A 26,498-nucleotide genomic window follows, 5' to 3' on the forward strand; every position below is an offset into this window, starting at 1 on the left:
CGAGGGCGGAAGTGCGCGGCGGGGGCGCGCGGGCGGCGGCGGCGCCCCAATGAGAGCGCGGGGGGCGGCGGCGGCGGCGGCGGTTAAAGCGCAGCCGGGCGGGGAGCGGGAGTCGCAGCGCGGAGCTGGATCGTAGCCCGTAGGTGAGAGCGTGGCCGCGGCCGGCTCGTCCTGGTCCTATTCCTTGCGAGGAGGGATGTGGGGGAAGGGGTCGGTCACCGCGTCCCTGGGGCCTGCGCGGGGCCGCCCCTCGGGTGGCTTTCGCCGCTTGTGCTCCGCGCGGAGCTGCGGGCTGGGGCGGGAGGCACCGGCGCGGAGCGGGGCTGCCGTGCTGAGCGCCGGGCCGAGGTGAGCGGTTAGGCTGTGTAAAGGACGTGCAGGGGTGAGCCCGGGGTGAGCCGGGGCCGCGTGCGGGGCCCTGTGCTGCCCGGCCCGGCGCTGCGCCTCGTTCGCCCTGCGGCCCTGTCCGGGCGGGTTCCGCGGGAGGAAGGTGACGGTGCCGGCTGTGACCTTCCCGGAGCAGGGCGGGGAGCGGCCCGGCCGCCCTTCCGCACGGTGCTGCGGCCGGACCGGGCTGCTGCCGGGTCGGCCGCGTCCCGCAGTGTGGGGCTTGGGCTTGGCTCTCCCGGAGCCGTGCCCCTTCGCGGCTGAACTGTGTGGTGTGGGCGGCCTTCCGCTCGCCGTGCTGTGTGAACACTGCTTTCCTAGCTCTGGGACTTGATTTCTTATGGAAGAGGGAGAGAACTGCTGCGCTGTTCAAGAGCACCTTGGCTCCTCAGCTGTCCTTCTAGGCGTAAACTTGTCGCCCTGCACTGTACTTCCTCAAAGCCGAGAGGAGGGACTGACAGCCGGGGCCACGCGTGTGGTGCTTCGTGCAAGCGGCTGGCTTGGTGGCTGGAAGTAACTTCGTTATTACAGGAAAATGACTACAAGGGACTTGAGTTCACTTGGCAATAGTGTCTTTGTGGCTTGTTCACCTATAGTAACTTGTTAGCATGTTGCTTTAACCACTTCTTGCCTCTGTACACTGAACTTGACATTTTTGTTCACAATTAAATAATATCAACCTACCAACAGTAAAGGTTTTTGTATTCCATTCCAGTATTAAATGGCTTTTATTTATGGGAATGGTCTGAAGGCTTTTTCCACTCCTTAAACAAGTTTCCTGTATTAGGTTGTATCAGTAGTATACTGTTTGTTGTATGCTCCTCTGGAGAGGGCTGACTTGATTCTGTTTTGCATGCATAGCAGAAGGTGAAGCTGACCTATTTTCACTGGGGCTATATGTATGCTGTGGAGAAGTGTCTGGTTTAGACTTAGTTTGGAATGCTTCATAAAAACTCCTGCCTGAAAGCTTAATTTGACCAGACAGTCCCCTTTCTCAGTCACTTTCTAAAACTCCTAAGCTTGTCTCTAATTGTCAGTGCAGTGGTGCTGGATGTCTGGGGAGAAGATCAGTTGAGGTGTTTTGATAAAATGAAGGCAGTAATGATGGGATGCTGCCTAGACAACTCTGGTACACATGCTGACCTCCTCGGTGATGCAAGGATTCTGCAGTCTAATGTCTCTTCTAGGCTTTAAACTTTCTTTAGTTATGTCCTTACTGAGTAAGTGCCAACTGATGCGACTGAATGCTGTATAAAACGTCTCACTTCCCTGTGAAGTGTCAGTGTCCAGGCTTCACCAGCAGCTCCATGAGCAGAGCCCAAGTGGCCAGGTGATGTAGCAGAGCAGCCTTCATGTCATACTCAGGAGCCTGAGTTTGAGTTGTCCCGTTGCTTTGTAAACTCTGTTTGCTTTCCACTTAGTGGATACTTGTATTTTAACGTGGTAATTTTGTACTGGATAGTGATAACTAGATTCAAACTCCACACAGCTGACTGATTAAATTATGTTCTGTTACACAGCGAATTCATCTAAATGGCTTCTCCTAACAGTACTGAGGAAGCCTGTTTCTCATGCCAACTGTGCAGGCACTAAGTGTTCAGGGAGTGCAAGTACATAGTGGTATGAAAACAAATAAGTGGCCCTGAAGGCCAGCAGGTGCACTGTGCCTGGAGCATGCAGCTGAAGGTCTGTGGGACTTGGACTGAAATCTTGTGTTTGGAGGAGGTGCCATTGAAATGATGAGCAGTGCTTGCCTCCTATGCCCAGTGTGCATGACTTCTCCTAACCTTTGCATGTTTGATTTATGAAAGGTGCTGATCCCAGTTGTCAGCCAAGTTAGATGGCAGCTGCGTTCTCAAACTCTTCCTATCTTGATGTACTATCCCTCTGTCAAAAATCTGTATTCTTCAGGCTTGATGTTCTTTCCACTTTCCTAGTCTTCAGAAACTTCTGTGCCACCGTCACTGGTGGTGATAAGGTTCCTGTTCCCGTGCTTCTTATCTGCTGTTGCATGGAGTGGGAGTGTCAGCAAACAGCCTTGGCTTGCTCTTTGGTGATCATCAATTTTATGGCCTCTATTCTGTGGTTAAAACTGATACCCAGCTCTGTAAGAGGCCGGGGAGCAGATGTTTAGAAAGTACTTATTAATAGTTTCCAGGGTGATCAGTTTGTCAGTAGCTCCTTGTAGCCCACTGAACAGGACTAAGCAACTTCCTTTGCTGCCTGCCCCAGAAATATCATGGCTTGTCAGTTAGGCAAGTTAAGCCTATAGAACTTGTGCTTTGTCTCTGTGTGCTTCTGAATACTGCTTTAATAATGTTAATAGAGGGTCTGTTTTGTCTGTTGTGCTTGAGATGTGCACATGTGTTTCTTTAAGACCTGTCAAAATGAAAGCCGTAAGTCATGTAATGTGAGAAAGCTATTTAGGTGCTGTGCAAGTAGGTTCTTGAATTGCTTTATGGTGGCAGCTGCTTACCTACAGCTCTCTTGTATGTGGACCTTGAGCCTCCAGCCTTTCTGATCACTGTAGAAGTGGCCCAGAAAGGTGCAAGTAATGGTTGATTACTGCAGTGTGAGACTTAATAGGAACACAGTAGCTACTAAAAGCTTTGCACAAATGGAGTCACAAATCAAAGACCGAAAATATCGGTTCTGGGATTATACGCATTTGTTGAAGCTTTAAGCCTGTCAGTTGTTACTTCTTGAATTAGTGTTGCTGTCAGCTGATGTGATTAATATGAAATACTTCAGGCTGCTAAGTGTATTGGTGAAGCTGGAGTCTTAATATATTCTTCCTAAATTAGGAATGTGGCGGAACTAATCTGAAGTCTGTGTTGGGCTGGAAAGCTGAAAGCATGCTGAGCTCTGCTCTTGTAGGTGCTGCCAGTGCTTTAGGTTATGGCTCTTCCTATATGTCTTTACCTGGACTAAAAGGTCATTTCTCAGAATACTGCATGCTCAGCCATACTCTGACTCTGGGCATGGTTCTATCATCCTTTAGATGGCCAAGTGAAGGGATGTTATTTTTAGATCTAGTGACACAGGTTTTCGTAAGCTGGGGTTGCTGACAGAATACAGCATTACAGGATTACACTTGAAACATGAGGGAGTGCTTAAAAAAAAGATTGGAGCCAAAAGCTCAGCTAGCTCCTACATATTGCAGAGCATCAGCTAAATAGAGTGGATTTCTTAAGGTTAGCACCATTGCTCAGTACTGTCCTGAGCGGAAGTTTAACAAGTCAAGTGGCTTTTCATTTTTTTATCAAGTTGCATTCTAGTTCCCTTCAACTTCTCATAAAATAGGTGGTTTGGGTAGGAACTCCCTGCTTAGGAAAACTAATTCTAGAGTATGTATGCATTCATCTCTGATACAGCCTCTCTGCTGAACTGCTGCACTGGTAAGAAACTCTTCCGCACGATGGTATTCTCCCTTTTTTTTTCTTTTTTTTGATTTCTGAGATCCCATTTTGGGTAGGCAAAGAATTCCCAATAGTATGGTCACCATGGTGTCTCATTGTCTGACTTTCATGGCAGCCTTCTGCATGTATCTACCATATCATAAAATAAACCAGCCAAGTTCTTTAAAGAAATGGTCTTTAAAAAAAAAGTGTGTGCTTGGAACTGGTGCCATTCCTCATTCTATTTTCATTTTCAAAATGGTTTAAGAACCAATCTTTTTCTCTAACAGTTTTGCAAGCTCAGTGGGAATTCTTCTTTATAAGACAACCTAAAATCTAAGTAGGCTTTATGGGCTGAAGCTGGGAAGGAAGGAACCTTACTTAATTTAAATTGTTGTTAGACGTAGGCTGGAGGTGATACTGTACATCTTCATTTTGTTTGTCAAACAGGGATCGAGCAGTTTAGTCCAACTACTCTACCGAAGTGTTCACAACAGTCTTCTGATAGTAACTATCTGGTGAGCAAGCCTGCTTTTACCTCTTGTAAATAAAAATCATTCAAGGCTCCGAGTTAAGTCCTTTATGACTAACACTTGCTGCAAGTTTTAAGCCCTGCAGTACTTGTGCTAGTTATGAAATAGATGTTCCGCTTGAAAAGGCTTCCCAGAGACAAAATGTGTAGGAAGTGTACTGCAGGAGCACAGACTCAAATTGTAGCTGCTGAGGCTGGAAGATGCTTCAGGAGACTTTCTGTCCAGCTTTCTGCTGCCCACGCTAATCCTGACCCAAGAGCTCTCTACTAGCTTAGCATCCATCCGTAGACATTTCCTCTGCCCTGATGGAGGGGCAGCTCTTCTGCCTTGCCTTCCTGGCAGAGCTATAGCCATCCATGGCTGTACTCGTGTCATGAGATCCCAGCTCATCTCTGTGCTCCTGGCAGGACTGCAGCCCCTGCAACTGCACATGGACCCCCTGCCCCCAGCATCTCCTGCTTGCTCCTCACCCTATGTGCTTTGGTGTATAGAACCAATATGTTGCATTGATTTTTCAAGGAAAGACATGAGAGCTAGGAGGTGACCTGGCATCTGTCAGGATGATAGCTTTCTGCTCTGATGGTGAGCTCTGAGAAGAGAGGGAATGTCTCAAAGGGCAGGCAAGGATAAATGCATGGCTTATATCCTGCTCTGGTGCTGTGTTTTAAGACCTAGCAAGTGACAAAAGGAAGTGTTCTGGATGCCATATGTGAAGTTCTCTGTTGAAATCAGCTGGTTCCCAGTGAAGTTAAGGATGAAGAAGTCACGTGTGGTCCTGTACTGTTGTGACAGTTCAATTTCCATTTAATGATGGGTAGAAATACTGCTGTTGGCTTTGGAGCAAGGCATGTAAGCACAGTAGGCTGGAGGTTTATGTGAGCATATACATATTTAAGATGTCTCTTAGGTCAGTAGAAAGGTAGCTTCTGGTGTGGTATTTGCTGTTCCTGATTGAGGAAACTTGAGATTTCTGCTCAGATGAGGCTTAACAAAGCATCTGAATTGCAGCAACTACTAATTGTCTTAAGTAACCAGTGTCACTGTTGTTGCTTTATGCAGTGCAGATGTGTTGATTGAAAGATGGGGAAGGTTGAGTGTCTGGTGCAGAAGTGCAGTGTGCCTGATGGAGGGAGCTCTGACTCTGTGTGTGTCTGTGAGCCCTTCAGTGGTTCGAGTAGTGTGAATGCTTTCAGAGACTGCAAGGAGATAGGCCCTTCTCCCCAGGGCACAGAAGAACTCCATGGTTAGAATGAGGGGTTATTACCCACCTGTATTCATTCATGTGAGCAGGTACTTAAGTGTTTTACACCTGGAGTTGTGAGCACTGCTGCTTAATTTCAGTTCAGGAGCAAGGAATACTTGACACTCAGGTGCATGGGCAGGAACAGTTGCTGTTGCTGGTAGTACTTAAGTCAAGGTAAATGGTGTTCGGGCTTCTGCTTTACCCTGGGTGCCCAGTACACTGGGGAACCTGAAGGCAGTTCATATGGTCTGGCCACATCCATCCTCAGAGTGAGCAGCTTGCTGCCTGCTGTGCTACATTGGGAAGGCCAGTGGTCTGGCTTGGACAGGAAACTTGGGTTGGTAACACTTCCTGAGGCTGAAGAAGTCAATCCTGTAACTCTTTAGCAACCTCATGACTGAATTTGTTTTTGCAGCAGTTGAATAGATCTGTTTCCTCGTAGGTTACACAGCTGCAATTTATCCACTGGTGTCACGACTGAAAACGTACTGTAACCTCATACTGACATAGGATTTATGTTGTATTATTTTTGAAATCTCATGTGCTATTTAAGATGCAACCCAGTCAAATTTTCAGCTTGTGCAATATGCTACTTTTCCAGAGGTCTGATTAAAAGTCAGTATTAGATTAATATCTGAAACATGTTGTTATGCTTAGCAGCATTTTGGCAGACCTGGTGTGTGCTGTGTATCAAAGGTGAGTGTGCTCCTACACTGAGGAGTTTCCAAAGGAAGTGGAGCTGAAATACTCCTTGCAAGTCAGTGCAGGAGTTAAAGCTGTAGTGTCATTTATCATGTATGAGTCTCATTGACTAATGTGAGAGATACTATCCTTAATTCACTGTAATTAGGCAACCAGACAGTTACCACTACAGTGGCAAACTTTGGATAGCTATACTGACTAATGGTGTTAGCTCGGTCTTTATGCTTGCAGAAGATTGGTACCAGTGTCTTTGCTAGGATAAGGGCAGTGAAGTGGACCAATCTCTTCTATAGTCTGTCTAGAGCGTCTTCTGGGCACTAGTACTAGACCTGTTGGCTTCCTGAAAGTGCTTGGAGAAATCTGGCTGGGTACCTCCCTGCTATAGTTTCATTAGCTGTAATGACTTTAGTATCTTCAGGTTCTTACTTCAGGTAGTGCTTTACCTTCTAAAAACCAAGAGTGCTGGTGCTGGTTACTCAGCACAGCAGTGTAGAAAATAAGATGGTGGCCTCTGGTTTTCTGGGATAAATAACTCTGCTTCTGTGGTGCCATCTGTAAAACAGTCAGACAATCTCAAGTATTAATAAAGGCATTGCACTGCCGGTAGGTATGTCATTGTAAAGGTTTTGTGATAGAGCTTGGGTGTTCTGATAAACTAGAATCTTCCCTTGGAGTCCCCTTTCAGGACCAACCTCACTCCAGGATGGTGCTGTATGCCCCCATTGGGGTGTATGTAATCCTGATGCACCTGTTATCCCTTTTGAGAAAAATAACCCCACTAGTTAAGAAGGGGAAGTAATGTGCTCTATGCTTACCTCCTTCCTCATTGACCTGGGACAGATACCACATGGCAGGCCAGTGCAGTTGCAGGCAGGTTGCACCATGTGAAGCAAGAAGAATGCAGGGTTCCTAGTAGAATCTAAAAGAATAGGTATAACATTGAAATGGCAATTCTTCCATTTGATTAAAATAGGAGGTGCACACCAATGGGAGAAAACAATGCTAAAAGCCTGTAACCACCAGAACATAAAAGAAGCTTACCAGGTGTGGCTCCAGTTGCTGTGAGGAGGACACTTCCCCTCTGATTAGTTAGTCCATTCATTGTTGTATTCCTGACTTGTCTGTAGTAGACAGATTATTCTATAAGCGGTGCTCTGTTTTATGAAAACTCTCAAATGTGGTAGTATTTCTTTGCTAAAGATGGTTGTCCTGCTGGTTCCCTACCTTTCTGCTCTGCGAGTACAAGTGTACTTGACTGCCAGTGTTGTGGGGGCCGAACAGCTCCTGCACCAGTCAGGAGTGAGACTCCGGGTCTTCCTGTCTTGTTGCTGTTGTTTCCTTGTGTATCAGTGCCACTGGAGCACTGCAGCCAGGGCGGAAGTTCCGGCTTCCAAATAGCAATGATACCTTGAAGCTGTAGGGTCACGTTAGGTCTGTGCTCCTTGGAAGAATCAGGAGCTGCGCTTTCATACTCTGAAGGAGTGCAAATACAAACTGAGCAATGCTGCAGCTGGCTTGCTGACAGACTTGATGGTGCTCTTCCCTGGGAAGTTGATGCATGCTGCAGTTCTGGCAGGCTTCCATCATGACATTGTTTCTTTTATTCTGACCCCCATCAAGAGCTGTGGGGAAGGCCGTAGAGGAAGCTGTCAGCTTATGTCTGTCCTTTATGAGGAAGTCTGGGTAGAGATGACTCATGCCCCACAGCCTTTAGATGAGTCTTGGATTGTTTTCTTGCATCATATCCCAGAAGAGTTTGCCTTCAGATAGCGTGGTCCAATAGATGAAGTGTAGCAACAGTGAAAACAACCATTAACTTCTGTTCTTACATGCATTTCCACTGCTCTGTGTGCATTTGGTACACGTGAATTAAGTAGTAGAAACACAAGTGGTTCTGTGCAGACAAGAGCCACCAAGGTGACTGGGAAGCTGCAGTTGTGCAAGTGTAATGCTGCACAACTAAGTTGCTGCGCTTCCTTTAATGAGCTCAGTTTTGAGATGTGTATGTTGAGCAGGAATGAAGCTGGTATCATAGCGTAGTCCTAGCTTGGTGGCAAGTTGAAAATGCTCTGTGTATCGCTGTCCTCCAACAGTGTCTTCTAATGCTGCTTTCAGTGATCCCTCTCTGTTGGCTGAGTGGTTATAAAAAGTGAGGGGAAAAACAGGCACTGCTTTATTAAGCTGGGAAATGGGGATGCCTACCTGAAGTCTGTGGCAAAAATAGAATGATCCAATAGAGATTTTCATACAGATCTGTAAAGACACCCTCAGACCAAAATGAGGCAGCAGAACTGAGGTTTGCTTTCCACTGTTTGTATTCAAGTTCTACATACAGTGATAGTTTGCATTATCAGGCTGTTAGAAGCATGAACTTTATATCTTGACCTTTGCAGCCTTACTTAGCCTGTCATGGATATAAGTAGCTTTTTAGGTGTGTGGCAACTTAGAAGTACTACCTAAGGGCAGTCTTTTTTTACTTAGTTGTGTAACTTGTTCCTAGTTGATAGCTATTTTTCCATCCCATTGAGAAGGGAATTCTTCTTTGAAGTGAATCACCTTAGATGCAGAGAGATCTGTGTACTTCTTGTGTTTTAGTAAAGCATAAGATCTGATTAAAGTTATTTCAAGCTGTTGCCCAGAAGGGCAGACTGTTGCAATACTCAGCACTGCTGCAGGCTAGAATGCTTGGGTAGGATTTGGAGTTAATTTGAGTTTTCCTCAGACATCAGAACTGTTTAAAGCGAAACATCTTGAAGCTACTGCTGATATGCAAAAGCATTGTCTATTTTTTATTAATGAGTTATGTAGAATAGTCATCTGTTGAATGATGTGAGAGGACTTACTATATAAAGTGCTGCTTTCAGATTTGTATCCCCACAGCTTAGGAAGCATCTTTCTTCAGAAAACTTGTGGGCGAAGCTGGGCTATGCTTGACAGGTATCATGGGAGCCGCGTGCCGAATGCACAAAAAATAGTGATCTGTTTTAATCTGGGTACCTGCTGACCCAGATCTGAGGATAGCCTTAAAAGTTGGCATTGCCCAAGCCTAGCTAGAGCTTGGTGCGAAGAGTAGGGGGCTGGACTTGCATGTTTTTAGCTTGTCATCCGTTATCATTAACTGAGTAATGGCAAAACTGCTAATAGATCTTGTACAGGTAAGAAAACGCCTAATTACTCAAAGCAAATCTCAGGCTTGGGTTTCGCTCTAGTGCTCAGCCCCTGCACTGCAGCGGGGTGTTGGCTGCACTGGCACACCTCAAGGGAGCATAGGGTGGACAGGGTCGGGGAGTTTCCCCACTTCTGCAGCGGTGTGTGTAACCTTCTGACTGCTATGATTCTCCTTTTGTTGGCTTTAGTTCTACAAACATGTTGTTTTCCATCACATCAGCACTGGTACTGAGGCCTGAGGTCTTGCTGATGCTGAGGTCTTGCTGATGGCTGTCTTGCAGGAGATAGGCTTGTACAGCTGCTGGTACAAGGGAGATGGGATAGAGAGAGAGAGAGAGAGGGGCAGGGTGATATAAATGGGAACTGTGAAAGTGCTGCTCCAGTCTGCTCTGCAAGACATCTCAAGCCAAAAGAGGTCCTTGATCTGGTAAAACATGGCCTGGAAAATCGATAGCCATGACTGAAGATGGGAACACCCAGCAAGCGTAAGTGGGGAGGGATGCAGGGTTTTCCTGAGAAAGGGATTTGTGCTGAAAACTTCATAATTATTTTAGTATGAAAACCAATAACTGGAGGCATTCCAAGAGATAAGATATTAGCACAGCAAAAAAGGAAGAGCAGCATTTTTATTTTTAGCATGCATATCCTAAAATTCTTAGTAGCATTAAACGCGCCACTTGAGATTAAGTGAACTTGTTTTTGTAGTTGAACTACCAGTTGGAGCATTTACAGTCCATTGAAAGCTAATGGAATTTCAGTGCTTAAATATTTTCTGGATAACCTCAGAACAGCTGAGGAGCTCTTACAGTTCATAGCTCAGTGAGATTGTTAATTAGTTTTGTGATCCAGGGAATTTCTTTGACTGCATTCTTGCAGGCGTATCGCAGAACCAAACACCCCAAAGCCTCTAATTCGCGTTCTGATAAATGAGGATCACTAAAACGCTGTTGTGAAACTTTGTCCTTTCTGTGCTTGCTTTGGATGACATCATATTTAAGTCTTTTTAATAGGGTGAATACCCAGATTTTCCTTTAAAACTAGGTATCTGAAGGGTTTAACAAAGCTCTTCTGTCAAGCTATTGGGCCAAGTGTTTCTAGAATCCCACTTTGAAATCCAAAGAATGGCTGCTTTCAGTCAAGGGATAGCACTGAAAAGAAACGTCCAAGGATATCAGCTGCACTGCAGGAGAACAAGGGCTGGTCTCAGTAACTCTGTGCTTAGCGCTTTATTTCAGTTTCTAAATCTCAAACAGAGTTGGAAGAACTAGAAGTGATTCTAATTAACACCTCTATGTGGCTCTAGAATTTCTTACTGTAATAACAGAATATCTCATGGAAAGCAACTGGACTTGTAGTTTCTCATGGTTTTTCCTTCTATGTGCTTGGGTGTGCAGTAGGAAAATGGGTTCACTTCTTGTGAAGTGATGAGTACTGTTTACTTTCTTTAACCCTCCACAGTTGCGGTCACTTAATGCAGGTGAAGTGTGTAACCTGGCTGAAGCCATTCAGTAGTCATCTCTACGTCATGGCGCAGTGTAAACCAGTCCTGTATGTTAACAATGTTCTGGAGCAGGGCAACTGCTTAGGCTGAGGAGAGGAACAGAAAAACAAGCAATGCTATGCTTACACTTGGACTTTATGAAGCTGTAAATGAATGATTGCTGTGAAGTGCTTTCGTTTCCAGATGCCAGCCAAGAATGAAACAATATTGTGTGGGTTACTCTGTGGTAGGAGGCCCTAGTTAACCTGGAGGAGCTGCAATCTGAACGGGTAGGACAAAGGAAGGCTGAAATAGTTGGCTGTCTTAGGGCTAAATTTTGAGGGTGACATGGTTTGATTGCAAAGGCTTCTGGTAGGGTTAGGTCTGTGGCACAGGGGTGATCTTAAGAAGTCTAAATAAAATCAGCCTCTTAGTAACTGTTGTGGCTTGATTTGTAGCTCTTGCTGTGTTTCATGTGGCCAGCCTGTCTGATAAAGTCTTCGTTTGTTCGTTTTAAGATCCCTTTTCTATAGCATCACAAAATTTCTGCCATGTGTATAGTTCTGTGTAGCCCGTTATCAGAAATCCAGTTATGAAGTCAATGACTCTTTCCTTTTAAAGCAGATGAAGCAGGTAATTGTTTCTAACTTCGTAAAGGTAAAAGGCTGCCTGGAAAAGTTTGTGCTTTGGCACAGGCTCTGTCTAGAACTTTCATCCAAAGCAGGATGAAAAGTAGTCTGAAGAAACCCAAAAGGTCTTTCAAAAGACTTTATTCTTACAGCTCATGGCATTTTCCACACAAAGTTCAGTATGGCTTCTTCCACTTGAAGGTAGATGTCAGATAGAAAAGTAAGTCTAGCCACTGACTGGATCACTTCCCTTGCCAGAGGAAGGCGAACTACTTATATAGGCTCTGGAGGTGGAAATGAAACTGAACAGTTAGCCTCAATGAGTTTTGTTTGCTGTAGTATATATTCCTATTTGAAACCTCTCTGTGCCCCTTTCTGAGACAGTGAGGTGCTACTGGCCTGGTCCTGTCTGCACTGACACTGGTAGGATCAGTCCTGTGCTGCACAGTTCCAGCCTTGCCTCGCTCTGTCCTGCCTGGTGCTTCCCTGGTGGTTCTTCCTCACCTCAGCTGAGTCATGGCTGCTCCCTTTTCCTCCAGAAAGGACTGGATGACCTCCCTCCCCTGCCACCAGAGGAGGCTCCTGGTGTGTGAAGCTTCTGGGACTTTGCTGAGGGGGCAGGTTGTCTGTGTTGAAGCAAGCTGAGTTATACAGTGGAGCGCATGGACCATAAAAGAAAGCCTTACAGCTGTAACTCCTGGAGTTCAGCTGCTGTGTGCTGTGCTTTCTCCCAGTTTGTCCATGCTTAGCAGCCAGGGAGCTGCTTTTCTTTCCATTTTGCCCCTCTGGTGCCTAAAACCAAACCTGCAATCCTCTCCTGGTTTGGAACCTCCAGGGTAATGGCTGAATTCACAACACAAGTGTGTGCTGTACGAAGAATGTCTGAGGGGAAGTCACATATGATTTCTGTAACATTTATTTCCTTGTTAAAGAGCCTCCTGCGTGAGGGAGATGGCTATTTTTGCTTGCAAGTGTTTATTCCAGAATGATCACTTGAAGATGACTATTTTGCATTACTATACTACATGGGTGTAGCAGGCAGATGTGAGTAGCACACCCCATGTGGGGAAGCTCTGTAACTCAGATGCTTGAAAAAGCATTCCTGAGAGTGCTTCTTCATTGTTGGTGTGTTTGTTCTTGCATGGTATGTGCTTGTCAATGAAACCTTAGTTTGAGGTGTTGCTTTTCAGAACATAGTCATGCCAAGGGTGCGGATTCTTTGCTGTTAGTGTCTACAGGGATGGGTTGCCCAGTCTGGTGATGGAATTGCTGACCCCAAATCTCAGTGCACACAGTAACCTGGCTTGCCTGGAGCCAACTGCTTTTGAGGGAGGGGTTTGAACTGGATGATATCCAGAGGTCCTTCCAAGCCTATATAATCTTAGAATGTTTGGAGCTTGGCAAGTTGTTAGTCCCTGTTTAGTTTTGTTTAGGACTGCTGGCTATGCAAAAGGCTTTCCCAATGTAGTGCTTATGTAACTTCTGCTATAGGCATTACTCTTGCCTGGTAGAATTTGATGGGGTGGTGGTTGCATTGTCTGCACGGGCTGATCATGGTTCAGGCAGCTCGAGACTCCTGGTAGACCTATTCATACTTACCATTCTGTGACAATGAAACTATTACAAATCAAGGCTGGTGTAGCCACTTTCGGTAGCAGTGTTCTCTGCATGATCTGCTGTCCTTCCTACAGCACTCAACTGGGATGGGAATAGCTGGGGCCTTCAGCTGTTCTGCTGTGAGGACACGGGTTGCTATCCTTGCATCTCCCTTATAGCATTTGTGTCTGGAGCATGCATCCTTTTTAATCCTCCCTGTGGGGATCGTGCCTGGTGACAACTCTTTTCAGTTGCTTCATGTTCTGTTCCCTGTTTCCCACTGTACTGTTCTTACAGCCACTGCTCTATGCTAATCAGGGTCTGGCACTGCTGCATCCAGCTACCCTTAAATGCTGGAGACCTCCTAAACGAACAAAAAGCAATAAGAACCACTACTGCACTTGAGTACTGAGTTCACATGACACATAACAAAGGCTTGTTAAAAAGTACTAATTTACTGAACTTGCTTTTTCCAGACTTGCAAACATCAGGAGAGGAGCAGGTACTGTGAATTTCTTGCAGTAAAGCAGGGTGTTTTCAAAAGCAAATTGTAGCATCAAAGGCAAGAATATCAAAATAAATGCTAATGCCATGTCATAAGACTTTCTGCTGGAAGCTTTTGCAATTTGTTCCTGCCAGAATTTACTATGACTCTCTGCTTTTCTTATTAGCCTACATAGAGAAAAGATCAAAAGTCATCTTTCTTATAAACAGATCTAAGGTATAGCTCTGTTAGTAGGTTGAAACTAAGCTGTATCAACATTAAAGAAATATTTTAGAAAGGCCTGAAGCCTTATAGCAAGAAATGTAAAAACACCTAATTTCCTGCTAGTGCAATTGTGGTCTCCTTTAGAAACTTCTCTAGGTGGTAGTCACGTAGAATGGGTTTACAAACAAAAGCAGCTTGTTCAGTTAGTACACGGCTGTGAGAAACCTTTTGACCTTTCTATTATTCTTGTCACAGGGAAGGCATTTGTCCTAACACCAGGTTCCTACTTCTGTTGTAGACATCAGTGACTTGACTTGCTTCCCAGTGCATGGAAATAAACTGTTCTTCAGGCTTCCTGGATAGGGTTTTAATCTGGTCTTTCCACAACAATGAGATGCTTTACCTGCATGGTACCACTGTGCCACTGATGTCATAGTGACTGTTCTCTTTTTCTGTCAGCAGATCTGATTGGTTGTCTGGTGCTTCATTGGTGGTGAACAGGACAATGGCTGCCAGCAAGGGCAAGAACCAGAGTTCCTTGGCGCTCCATAAAGTAATCATGGTTGGTAGTGGAGGTGTAGGCAAATCTGCGCTCACTCTTCAGTTCATGTACGATGAGGTAAGTAGCTTTGGTTCAGCTTCTCTAAGTCCGAATGGATACGGCTTACTAAACACTTGTGGTGGGAGCAAAGGGACTAATTGTAAGTAGGAAAAGGTCTAGTGACTGGCTGAAGAATAACACAGGAATCTGTGAAGAATGCCCTGTAGGATCACTTCTGGCCAGGAGTGACAGAACTGATGCTTTCTGGTGAAAGAACAGCTTTAAAAGACATGCAGAATGTGCCAGTGATCTTCTGTGTGCAGAGGGTGTTCAAGTTGAAATTAATTTGGTTGTTGTTTGTTTTAGGCCAGTTAAGGCTGAAGTCGGAAGTAAGCATTCTGTCTTGCTCTGAACCAGATGGAGCAGTATGCATGCTTAGAGTTCTTCTATGCTGATGTATGGAAAGCTAGATCAGGCAGTCCAGATTATCATAATAGAACTCATGATCTGGTAATGTAGTAGTTAGCCATTATTTGCAGGCTGTCCAAACATACTGTAGTGATGTATCTGAACAGGCTGCAGCGCTGAGGGGAGATGGGATTGGTACTGTTGTGGTATCTATGCTGGTGACTCAGCGCATCAGCTGGCTTGTTGGGGACTGTCTTCTGGCTTGACTTTGGCATAAGGAAATCAGTGGCAATGCCAGCTAAAAAGCATGAACTTCCTGCTAAACCTCCTCAGACGTGGTTGATAAAGGAACTCAGTCAACTTAATCAGGCTTGTGGTACAACCATCTGTTAGTCTTCAAGACTGAGAAGAGATAGAAAGGGAAGGAGCCTATGCTGGATGTGTACTGTCATTACAGAATTGCTATGGAGTTGTCAGTGGCTTTGTGAGTCTGATCAGTACTGAATGTATTTACATGCCTCTGTAATTATGGTGCAGCTTTTTATGTTTAACAGCTGACTGCTGTCATCTGGGCTTGTTGGAACTATGGATAGTTGTGCCTAAAGAACACTTACAAATGCTTTGTTCTTGAGGTGGGAGCTCTGGATAATGCAACCAGTTTATGAGCTGGTAGTTTACACTGTCTCTGTCCTTTAAATTGTGCTGAAATTGCTGAACAGTGTTTTTTTTAGGAAGACAGTTTGTCTTGGCTAGGCAGATTGGTTCTTTGATGAATTAAGTACTTGAATAATTTGCTTTTTATAGTAAAACTTAAAAAAAAAAAAAGTGGTGAACTTAGTAGCTGACTGAATTGTGTGGAGGCTTTCAGGAATTTAAGTTCCACTGAAGTGGAGGAATGGATATAAGCAGGTACTGAGGCCTTCTGACAGTAATTCTAAACACTAATCTCTGTCTTATCTCCTTCAGTTTGTGGAAGACTACGAACCTACCAAGGCTGACAGCTACAGAAAGAAAGTAGTTCTAGATGGTGAAGAAGTTCAAATAGACATTCTGGACACAGCAGGACAGGAGGATTATGCAGCAATCAGAGATAACTATTTCCGCAGTGGGGAAGGGTTTCTTCTAGTCTTCTCAATAACAGAGCACGAATCCTTTACAGCTACAGCAGAATTTCGGTAAGCATTCTTCTCCCAGGCAGGGGGAAATGTTTGGTTCTTAGTCAACTCTGACAATTCTTCTTAAAAGCTACAGCTCTTTCTCCTTTATCCATTATCATTTGGTCAATGAAAGTGACAATACAACCATTTTGTTCTTGGTAACTAAAACCACTGTACCTAGCCTCTGGCTATAGTTGTCTTCATGTCTTCAGCTTGTGAGTACATTATGCCATCAGCAACTTCAGGCAAACAACAGATTCTTGGACTCTTAAAACTTACCTATTCAAGCCAATTTTCAGTCTTTGTGGATGTGGAGTTTAATTATCTGAGAGCAGTACTTCTGGAATTAAGTCTGCCTTTTGGCCAGGTTTCAGACACTGTTGCTTACTGCTAGAAGCAGGTGCTCTAAGGGAAGGAAGGATTAGCCTCCACACTCAGGTATGGGTTGGTGCCAAGCAAGGGTTGGCAGCTAAGCAGTACTGTTGTAGGCAGACATGTTCCTAGAAAGACACATGGTGGTAGTAAATGCTTCTGTTTTTGTTCTCAGGATTAGTAGTTCTAATGTAAAAATCAGTACCAGCCTGAGTGAGCACAGAAACTGCTTCTGTACTGTAAAAAGTGAAGAGTTTTAACCAACTGTTCTGGTCTCAGAACTTCTGTATCCAGGTTCTTCAGGGCAAATGTTTTGGCTTTTTTTGGCTAATAGCTGTTGCCTCAGTGTAGAAGACAATCCAGAGATTCCTTAAGAGTTCTGTCTGCGTGAATAAAAGCTCTTTATCAGTCTGGTTTGTTTTCACTTTCTTGTAGTGAAACAAGATTAGCAGACAAAATCAGCACTTAAATTTCCACTTACTAAGCAAGGTAGACGCTTTCTTCCAGGATATTGTGAAGCAAACGTGTCATAGCTTTTTACACTCTAGGACTCTTGTCCAAGTTCTTAATGTATTGTACCGTTCCAACAATAAGAGGGGACTGCATAATCTCTTATGTGACAAATGAACTAACTCATATGTGACAAAAGGGTGATAGTCACAGGGGACACAACAGGAGCTGTTTTGGTATGCCCTGTTTGGAGCATTAAAGGAACACAACAGCTGAAGCAGTGCTGGGCTGAAAGTGAGTGTTAAGGCCTCTCATAGTGGAATATGGAGGAAAAAGTCAAATACCATTCAAGCAGGTGCGAAACTAGATACTTCCTGGAAGTACCCAGCCTGACTCTTGAATTGTACGCTTGACTGAGATAAGGTTAAACCAAAGGCTTAAGGCTTTGGATGAGAAGTAGTAGTAGTATTTATCTTGTTTGTGGTTTTTGTTAGACTTCTGTAACTGGGTTAACAGTGTGTTGGGTCAAGATTCCAGCACATCAGAAGAATGGAAAAGCAACACTAACCTACAAGGTGAACAAAAAGGACTTGAAAGCCTTGAGGTGGAGAATCTTTTTCCAATGGTTCTGAAATAAATAGTGAAATAAGCTGAGTGGAGTATTTGGTTAAGAGGACATGCAAGAATTAGCAGTTTGGAAAACAAAAAAACAACTCCTTTTCAGGAAGAAGGGGGAATGGACAGTAAAAATAACTGCATACTGGTACAATGCTGTCCATCTAGAATTCTGGAAGAAGTATGTGTCAGTCGAGTTTCAACCTGTTTTACTCCAGTAATAGCACAGGCTTTGAGACTTGCAGACTGCATTGCTCACAATCTCCATTCTCAGGTGCTGATAGGTCCTTCTTGAATGAAAAAGGGTAGCAAGGTTAATATTGATCAGTTCACTTTTTTTTCTAGAAGGCTTTGAAGGAGCAAGACTTGCTAGCCCTTCAGCGTAGTGTGAGCTAGTAACTAATGACTGAAGTAGCCATTAAAAATAGTCTTTGCCAGCTACTTCTCCTGTTCTTAACCTGCTGCCTTAGCAAAACTTTGCTACCTGGACCTGTTTTGAGATGGGATAAAGATTTGAAATTGAGAGTGGTAATTAAACACAGGGCTGAAATCTGGCACATATAGTACTTGTGCTTTTTTTCTCATTTAGATGTCAACTCCTATTGTAAGCTGTTCTTCTGCCACACTACTTTTCTTCTATAGTCAGGGTAGCAAAATTTCCTACTAAATGGTGGAAGAACCTTCCTGAAAATGTGAGCTTCTGTTTAGTGTAAAGCCCATGGTGTTAAACTTGGAATCACATCAACTGTGTTTGGCTGTTGTGGGACTGACTTAAGTACTGTTATGAACACAAGTAATGTGCAGACTGCTTGATCTGTTCATCTTCAGAGTAGGGTTTTTGTTGATACCACTAACACATGCTTATTTCTAATACCTGATGCATTAGGGAACAGATCCTGCGTGTGAAGGCTGAAGAAGATAAAATACCTTTACTGGTAGTAGGAAACAAATCTGACTTGGAAGAGCGCCGACAAGTGCCTGTAGAAGAGGCTAGAAGTAAGGCAGAAGAGTGGGGTGTGCAGTATGTGGAGACCTCTGCCAAAACTAGAGCAAACGTAGATAAGGTAAGACAAATAACTTGCTTCTACTATAGTTGCACTGGTGCTGCTTGCTTAATAGTTGAGTAAATTCTTGACTCTTGCTGGAACGAAAGGAAATCCATGTTTGGACTTCCAAAAGCATAGGTTATCAAATGAGCAGACTTAATGGAATGTGTACGCTGAAGCAAATACATAGCTCAGGTGCGCTATAGACCAGTACAAACAGCTAAAACAATACTGGTAACTTGTACCTGAACCAGCTTTTCAATAAAGCCTATTAGCTATAGATGTTGAAGTGTTTCCCCCCCCCTTCCTTACAAAGCTGTGCAATGTGGTTGATGTTAAAAGCTTGACTCTTGCATTTTTGTCAAGATTGTTCTGAACTGACAAAAACTCTTCTTGCGATTTCCTTTCCCTATCTTGCTTTGATTCGTACTTGCTGGTCTAGGACAATCATTCTTAGAACGTTTCCGCTGCTGCTTCGACTAAACATTGGTGGGGTATTCCTAATGAGAAATAAGTTCACCCAGCAGGAGAAATCAACAGTTTCAAACCTCCCCTTGATATGTGTAGTTAAGCAGTTCATTGAAGAGAGTACCCTTTAACTTCCATATTCTTCAGAAGATGCCTCCAGGCGTAGCGTTGGTCCTTCTGAAGGGCTACAGAGAAGCAGTTGAGTAAAATGTGCATTTGTTCTCAGACTACATACTGTAAGCTGCTGTCTCCTTGGCCTAAGGGTGCTTGCAGCTAGCTGAGGTCTGAAGGTAAAGGTGTTATAGACTAGAAGACCAAGAAACTTGTCTATTAGCTCACTAATAGAGGTGTCATTGGTCCATAAGTTACCTAGTAGAACCTTATCTATCATACTGTTGATTAAAACAGTGTATAAGAAAACTCTCTGAGTTGAGACCTTTTCTTCACAGAGGACGCAGAATCATAGAATTGCAGGATTTGGAAGTGATCATAGAGTCCAACTCCCTGCAAAAGCATGTTCCCTACTATACGTTGCCCAGGTGGTTGTCCAGATGGGTCTTAAATATCTCCATAGGAGATTCCACAACCTCTCTTGGAAACCTGTTCCAGTGCTCCATCACCCTTACTGTAAAGAAGTTCTTCTGCATGTTTGTATGGAACTTCCTGTGGTCAAATTTTAGACCATTGCTCCTTGTCCTATTGGTACACACCACTGAGAGGAGCTGCCCTCATCCATTTGCCTCTCACCTCCCTTTAGATATTAATAAACATATCAGATCCCCCTCAGTCTTCTTTTCCCCGGTCTGAATAGTACAATTTAAACTTGATGAAATAACCACTTTGCAGCGTGGAGTGTTTCTAGAAAGTAAGACAGATTATTGGACATAGAAATTGAATGAGGTGATAAAATGTACCTGGATTTCCTTTTGCCTGTGACTCAATCGTACTAGTGTGTGTGGGGGGTGAGCCTAGGTATTTTTTTAGATCACTGGACTAGAGTTTTGATCAGTTGGGATTGAAAAATATCTAGTTGTATTTCTAGATTGTACTAGACTTCTAGGTCTTCTGTCAGACTTCTGTGACATACAGGTTTTTCCTTTTGTATAAACATTGTTTTGTCTGTTAAGCTGTAAGCCATTGTGATGGCTCTGTATTGACATTCTAGCAGAATCAAACCTTTCTATAAGAGTGTTTTGAATGTTAAGTTATTCAATTCTTGATCATGACATGATCTTGTTTCTATGTATCTCAGATCCACATAGGTACTTTTTTTAAAAAAAAAACATAACTGTATGAGGGAAAAACAAAGTTCCTGTTCTGTAATACTGATTTTCTTTTTTCCTAGTAACTCTCTACTGTGTAACAGCTACTCCATCTTACGGTATTTAGTTAGATGTTAGACCGGCATGGATAAAGTCACCTAGGATCTTGGGTGAAAACATCAGAATAATGACTTCCAGGGAATCTTTGATGCAACAGAGTTTTCTGTGCCTGATGCTGCCACTCAATGCTGCAGCAATTTTTAATCATAAAACAGACAGAATATTATGCAGCAGGATGTGTGCTCCTAACTACATAGGAATGAGTGAAGTAAATACTTTAGTTAATGTGAGTTATTTGCTGGAAAATGCTTGCTAAGCACAGAGAAATATGAGCTCTGAACACTGCTTTTGTTCAAGGGCCGTATTCAACAAAAAGCTCTTAAAACAGGGCTGCTGAATGACTTAAGTTATAGTAGAATCGTGGAACAGTCTTGCTTTTTGCCACTGCTTCATGTACCATAATTCTAATGGTGAGTTTGTTGCTGGGGTCTGTCTAGATTTGATCTGCTGCTAGGTACCTTGTTGTGCTACGTCACTTACGTGCCTAATACAGTAGTGTATACCTGTTTTCTGGTGGCAGAACTTGCTTAATCTTTATTTGTTTTTCCCCTCTAGGTATTCTTTGATTTAATGAGAGAAATCAGAGCAAAGAAAATGTCTGAAAACAAAGACAAGAATGGCAAGAAAAGTGGCAAGAACAAGAAAAGCTTTAAAGAAAGATGTTGCTTACTGTGATGCTTGGGAACTGTATATATCTATCTACAAATGGCATGGATAAGATACCACTAAGGATACAGGGCTGGATTCATGAAAGGAAGTCTGTATTGACTCCCTTATCTCTTGCTTTGCATATCATACCTTCAAAATGTGAAAACAACTTTGAAACCATTTCTGGTATCCAGCAAAACCTATGCCTACTTAAACTGAATTGTCTCTGTCTTCCCAGTGTCCTTCAAAACTAGAAACTATTGAGTTTCAGAACTACAATCACTCTATTTGGTTATACAAAATTCTTTCATATTAACTTCCTGGTTTAATGTCTCTTAGAATATGTTTCTTGAACCTCTACTGGCCTTAACAAGCACAGCTGTTCAGGTTCAAACAGTTTTTTCACTGTTACCCTTGATGTTGCCAACTGCAGAAAAGCTAGACTACAACCAGTCAGAGTTTGCCTCCATCTTCTGTTAGTGGTTACTGAGTTGTTACACTGAAATTTGCTGGTCTCAGTCCTACAGTCCACTTAAATAGCAACTGACACTTGAGTCAACTCAAACTTTCTTCCGTGTTGTGTTTAGTCAATATGGCATTCATGAATCAAGCCTGTGGACTCAATTTGGACTTATTTAGGTAATACAAAAAAAGGGGTTTAAATACTGGCTTTCCCTGAGGGTCTGTTGTCTTTCTCATCCTTAAATAAGTGTTATGGGATGAGAAAATGACTAAGCTTTTCTTCAAAAGGAATAGTGTTGCCACAGTCTCCTAGAAGTGCTGTCCTGGAGTTCTTCCATGTATTGTGGCTATTATGCTCATTCTGCATTGGTCATGCATCCCCTTCCTGGTACTGGAACAGTGAAAATGGTGTTCATCAATTTTGTTTATATTGGAAAATATGTGATCATGTTGGGAAAGTGGGAACATCTGCATCCATTTCCTGCTGAAAATGAGAGCTGATTAAGGGTGGGTCACATCACAGTCATGACTTGGAATAGGTGAGGCATACATGCTACCTCTCTGATTAATTGGTTAATGAGTCACGTGGTCGCAAAAAATGAATGAAGTTAAGCAGTTGCCATGTCTGTTACTCACTGTTAATTTTATATGTACTGTTTCTGATGCATAGCAACCTAGCACATGGAGATGTGTGTTGAGTTTTCTGTCAGTTATGCAATGGTGGTCATGTTTTAATCAACAAAAACCAGCCTAGAAATGGAAGAGAAGTCAGTACTTAGCAGGTCTCGTCAGCTGACTGAACTGTGTTTTCTGATGCAGTTTAAACTAAGTGCAGTTGCCAAAAAAATACTTCTGTCACTGTTGTGGAATGTAACTGTCTCTTCTGTTTGTGGAGTCTCTCAATGAATTATGGATCTCTTCTATTTCAAAGGAGTAGACAGACTTGAAGTAGTGACTGTACCTTGCTTTTTAACTAGATGCTTAAAGCACTGTTGGTGGAAAGATGATGCTATGTGGTTGTTCAGTGAAGCACACTGCAGCACTAAGTTAACAAACACTGTTTCTTGAGGTGAAGGAGTAGCAAATTCTGTTCAGTACTTAGTATTGTAATTTGAGGATGAAAAACATTTTTAACATGTACTAGATTGCTCTTGTGCATTCCACCTCTGAACTTCGGGGAGAAAAAGATGTTAGATATCAAAACCTCTGTTGGTCTGAGGTTTTACAGGGATTTATCACACTCATTGTCTTCCATAACTAGTTTAACTTGTCAGGCAACTCATTGGACTGGGGAAACTGTACTAAATAAAAGGTGCTGTAATCTTCATTCATGTCAAGTTTAATTCATTCTCTTAATGTTCTGTGCACAAAAAGAGTGGTTAACAAAGTCTGGAAATAATTCTTTGAATAATGTAATTAATTGGTATTACAGAGCCAACTGAATGTAATTCTTGAGGCAGAGGCTGGGAACCTGATGGCTTACAGAACTGCATGAGCTGTACCACCTGTGTCTGGAGTCTGAACACCCAATGGGACACTTAGAGCTGCCTAAAGCTTCTAACAAAACTTCCTCTTGAACTTAAATTGACTCCATTTTTGTGTGCACACTGTATCTCCAGCACATGAATGTCCACTTCTGGAGGTGGACCACTCACTTAGGTTTGGTTTTAGCTGAGGCCTAAAGGTTAAGTCCTTAATTAACCTAAAGGATAAACAATGGCTGAGTTCACATTACAAGCTTACCTAGGTCAAGCCCCTCTGAGGCGGATTGTAAAATGTGACTAACAAAACTGAATAAGCTTTCCTTGCTGTATGAATAGTGAACTCGGCAAAGCTTACAATGAGTGCCTCAGCTGTTAGCTCAAGTGACTTTCATGCTTTGACCTTTGACCTCTCCAGTCATAAAATACCTGACACTATTTGATAAGACAGATGAACTACTCAGAACAGTTGCTCTCCAACTGGTGTTTTTACCTTGTGTGCTGTTTTCATTCAGATTACTTTTTCTCAGCAGATAAAGCCCTAGCACTGAGGTGGACTTGCTTGGAAGAAGCTGCTTGCTGTTTTGTGGCTTGATACTGCATTTCTTCAGTGCTCTGTTCTTGTCACCTTTACCAGAAGTGCTAGGCCTAGAGGCTAAATGCAGCAGCTCTTCAGTATCCTTTTCTGTACTTCTGATGAGCTTCAGTTTAACTTTCCAGTTACAGCTGGAAACACCATAAACAAGGCAGCTACCCTGACTCCTTTGTAACAGTGAGTAACAAGCTTTGACTTGCACCAGGAAGTCAATGAAACTGTTCCCCTGAACTGGAATCCTGCTGCCTCCACCTCATAAGGTGGATGTGTCTGAGCCCATATTCCTATAAATGGGGCAGTGCAATGTGTGGGTTCCTAATTACCTCCAGGTGTGTTTCAGTGGGCATCAGTATCAGGTGGGTTGACTGGAATGAATGAGAAGTGGCAGAGAAATTATTCTTTTGGATTTGGTGTTTCCTGTGAGCAGAGCAAAGGTATCTTTGGCTTCTGATCAAAATGAATATTTTGAGCTCAGGTACATGAAACAAGGAAGACTTCAGCAAGAGTTGTGTGTGTAGCAGCCTGCTGGCTGTGCTGTGTAGCTGAGACAATTGGAGGCTCTGAAGCTGATACATTCTAGTAGCTTTTGCATGTTAAGTAATTAAAGACCAAGTTTTCACTTCATCAGTGTAATCTGCCCTTGAATCTTCCTAGAACATGGCTGTAGGCAAGTAACTGGATATTTGAGGCTGGAGGTCATGCAAGACTTGCTTGCCTAAGTGCAAGCACACAGCCAAATGTATTTCTTGCATAATGGCTTGACATAAAGTCAGGGTGCTGTTTACTGCAGTGTGTTATCTCTTGTATTTGGTGTAGCTGTGAAAAGTGTTCCAGTCCTCAGATATGGGTAAGCATGTATGAGAGAAGCCCCCCCATTCGAACAGGGGCTAAGTCACTATAAAGTTCAACTTCAAAAAGCAGGTTAAACTCAGGAATGTGAAAGCTGACTTCCTGACTAGAAAGGCTGTCTGTAGATGAGAGTACAGACTGAGCATGAAGAACATCACAGTGACTTCATATCACGTGTTATGTACAGAGCGATGCTCCTTTACTGCAATTTCTAGGCAAATCTTTGGCTTGATGAAGAAAGGTGTACACACACTTAATGGATATTAAACTTCAGCAAGACTTCAATACCAGTCTGAAGTTCCTGTTGAATCCTATCTGGCTAATACTTTGTGTCAGAAGCACAAAGCCGCTATCTGGAATGTAGTGGAGGAGGAGTGCATTGAAGTAAATGCTCACCATGGGTATTTTTTTTAAACTTTCCAAAGTGTTAATCCTGTGCTTAGGGCTGACAGATCTATCAATCCTTCAAAAAGAAGATGCTGTTTATCAATTCATCTCACTTAAAGCAAAGCTTATGTAGACAGAAGCTTTCTTTAATTGCTATAAGCATATGTTGCTATATTCACCTCCTGTTAACTTTATAGTTGGGAGAATGAAGGAAGAAGAACAAAAAAAAAAAACCTGATTTTCACTGTGGTCTCCACACTTCATGGGAATGGCAGGTGTTCCTCTTGGGAGGGGAAGGTGTTATCTCTAACACCAAGAAAGAGGTTTAGCAAAGGAAGTGATTGCCATGGCAAGATTTAATAAGACTGCCTTGAAACCATGTACGTTATACTACACATTGCAAACTCTTTTTCTTACATAGTTTTAGAGCTTTGTCTCTAATGTGCACAAACATTTTGAATGTCTATAAAAGAAAGTCACTTATGCTAATTCAACTGATTTGTATTACTATTAATAATAAAAAGAAAAATAGGCACCAGATTTGTTCGTTATTGATTTTTACAGTATAAGCCTAACTCCTAAATTCTTGAACCAAACAACCACTGATTTTTTTTTCAGTTTCTGAAACTCACCTTTTTTTTTTTAATTGAAGTTGTAGTATGACTATTACAAGCTACGAGGAAGGAGGGAAGGAAGAAGTGACTGAAGACTCTCACGTCAGCATTAGTGAAATGGCTTACGTATGTTTCAGAACTCAACTGCTGCAATGGTTTGTTCACCTTCATAGTTCACTTTCCACTACCTAACTGGATCCGACAGCTTGAATCAACTGTGTGAACGGTTCTTTTTCACCTCCCTTGATTAATCTTGATGAGCAAATAACAGAATAAGCAGTGTTTGTGTAGAGGAGTTGGTACCTAGTCTGAGTGTGTGAGACTATTGTGTTGGTTTGTAATGAACAAACATAAGCAGAGAAGCTGGGATGCCTTATAGGCAGGATGGTTTGGGGCAGACTCACTGTGCTGTCATGCCACTTAACGCTGAAAGGGTTTTACAGTAAGTCTGCTGATGGGTGCAGTTTCTGTTGACGTGGCTCTATAAGTTGGAAGTAGAATGTTCCTTTGACTTCTGGACGAGGATTACAGCTGTTTACACAATCTTGCTTGTGTGGTGCTTGTGTAGTGTTCGCCCTGTGTTTTGGATTGACGTGGTTTTAGGTAGCTCTCCTTTCCAATTCAGCCTATTTCTAAAATACTCCTCAGCAGAGAAGGGGTAACGTGAAGGATCATAAGTGGCAGGAGAGGCTTCTGGACGCTACTGTGTCACTGTACCCAAAGCCCAGAATGAGATCTGTCAGGTAGGAACTCTGGGTGCTCATAAGGAGGTGGCCTTCCTCAAATTAAAGCAGTGCAAAACTGGTGAGTGACTGCACATACCTAAGCACTAAGGCTGAATTTGAGTTGCCTGTGCTCTGCCTTAACCAGAACAGGTAACTAGTGTGGTTTCTTCTGTGTGCAAGTGCTCTACTGGCTCAGGGGTGGCACAGACACCTCTTCCTGAGAACTGCTGGCTCCATCTTGTGGCTTTCAGAGTTAGCAGCTCTACCATGGAGAGGGCTATTCAGCATGCTCAGAGGAGTGTACGTGTAGCTGCTATTGATCTGCTACCTGAATTATATATAGAAATCCCTGTGAACTAGAATCTTCTCTCTTTGCTCTGCCACGTGATTCTCTTGAGCAGTAGGCGGCTTTGCTCTAAGCTAAAGCTTTCCGTTTGAGTGCGGATAACAAAA

The 26,498-nt window shown here is 43.2% G+C and overlaps 1 protein-coding gene across 3 annotated transcripts; it reads left to right on the forward strand.

The window, feature by feature from the left end:
• Positions 1-25,241, forward strand: RALB (RAS like proto-oncogene B). Of its 3 annotated transcripts, none has more exons than XM_021398496.1 (5): positions 1-143; positions 14,308-14,464; positions 15,761-15,969; positions 18,275-18,452; positions 20,840-25,241. In XM_021398496.1, exons 2-5 carry the CDS (start codon positions 14,351-14,353, stop codon positions 20,957-20,959), a joined length of 621 nt encoding a protein of 206 aa, XP_021254171.1. In that variant the 5' UTR covers positions 1-143; positions 14,308-14,350; the 3' UTR covers positions 20,960-25,241. The 3 variants fall into 3 exon arrangements, with proteins under 3 accessions (XP_021254171.1, XP_021254172.1, XP_021254173.1); XM_021398497.1 differs by having other exon boundaries at positions 14-143; positions 14,305-14,464; XM_021398498.1 differs by having other exon boundaries at positions 14-139.

This window comes from Numida meleagris, chromosome 5 (genome assembly GCF_002078875.1).
Source record: "Numida meleagris isolate 19003 breed g44 Domestic line chromosome 5, NumMel1.0, whole genome shotgun sequence".
NCBI lineage: Eukaryota > Metazoa > Chordata > Aves > Galliformes > Numididae > Numida > Numida meleagris.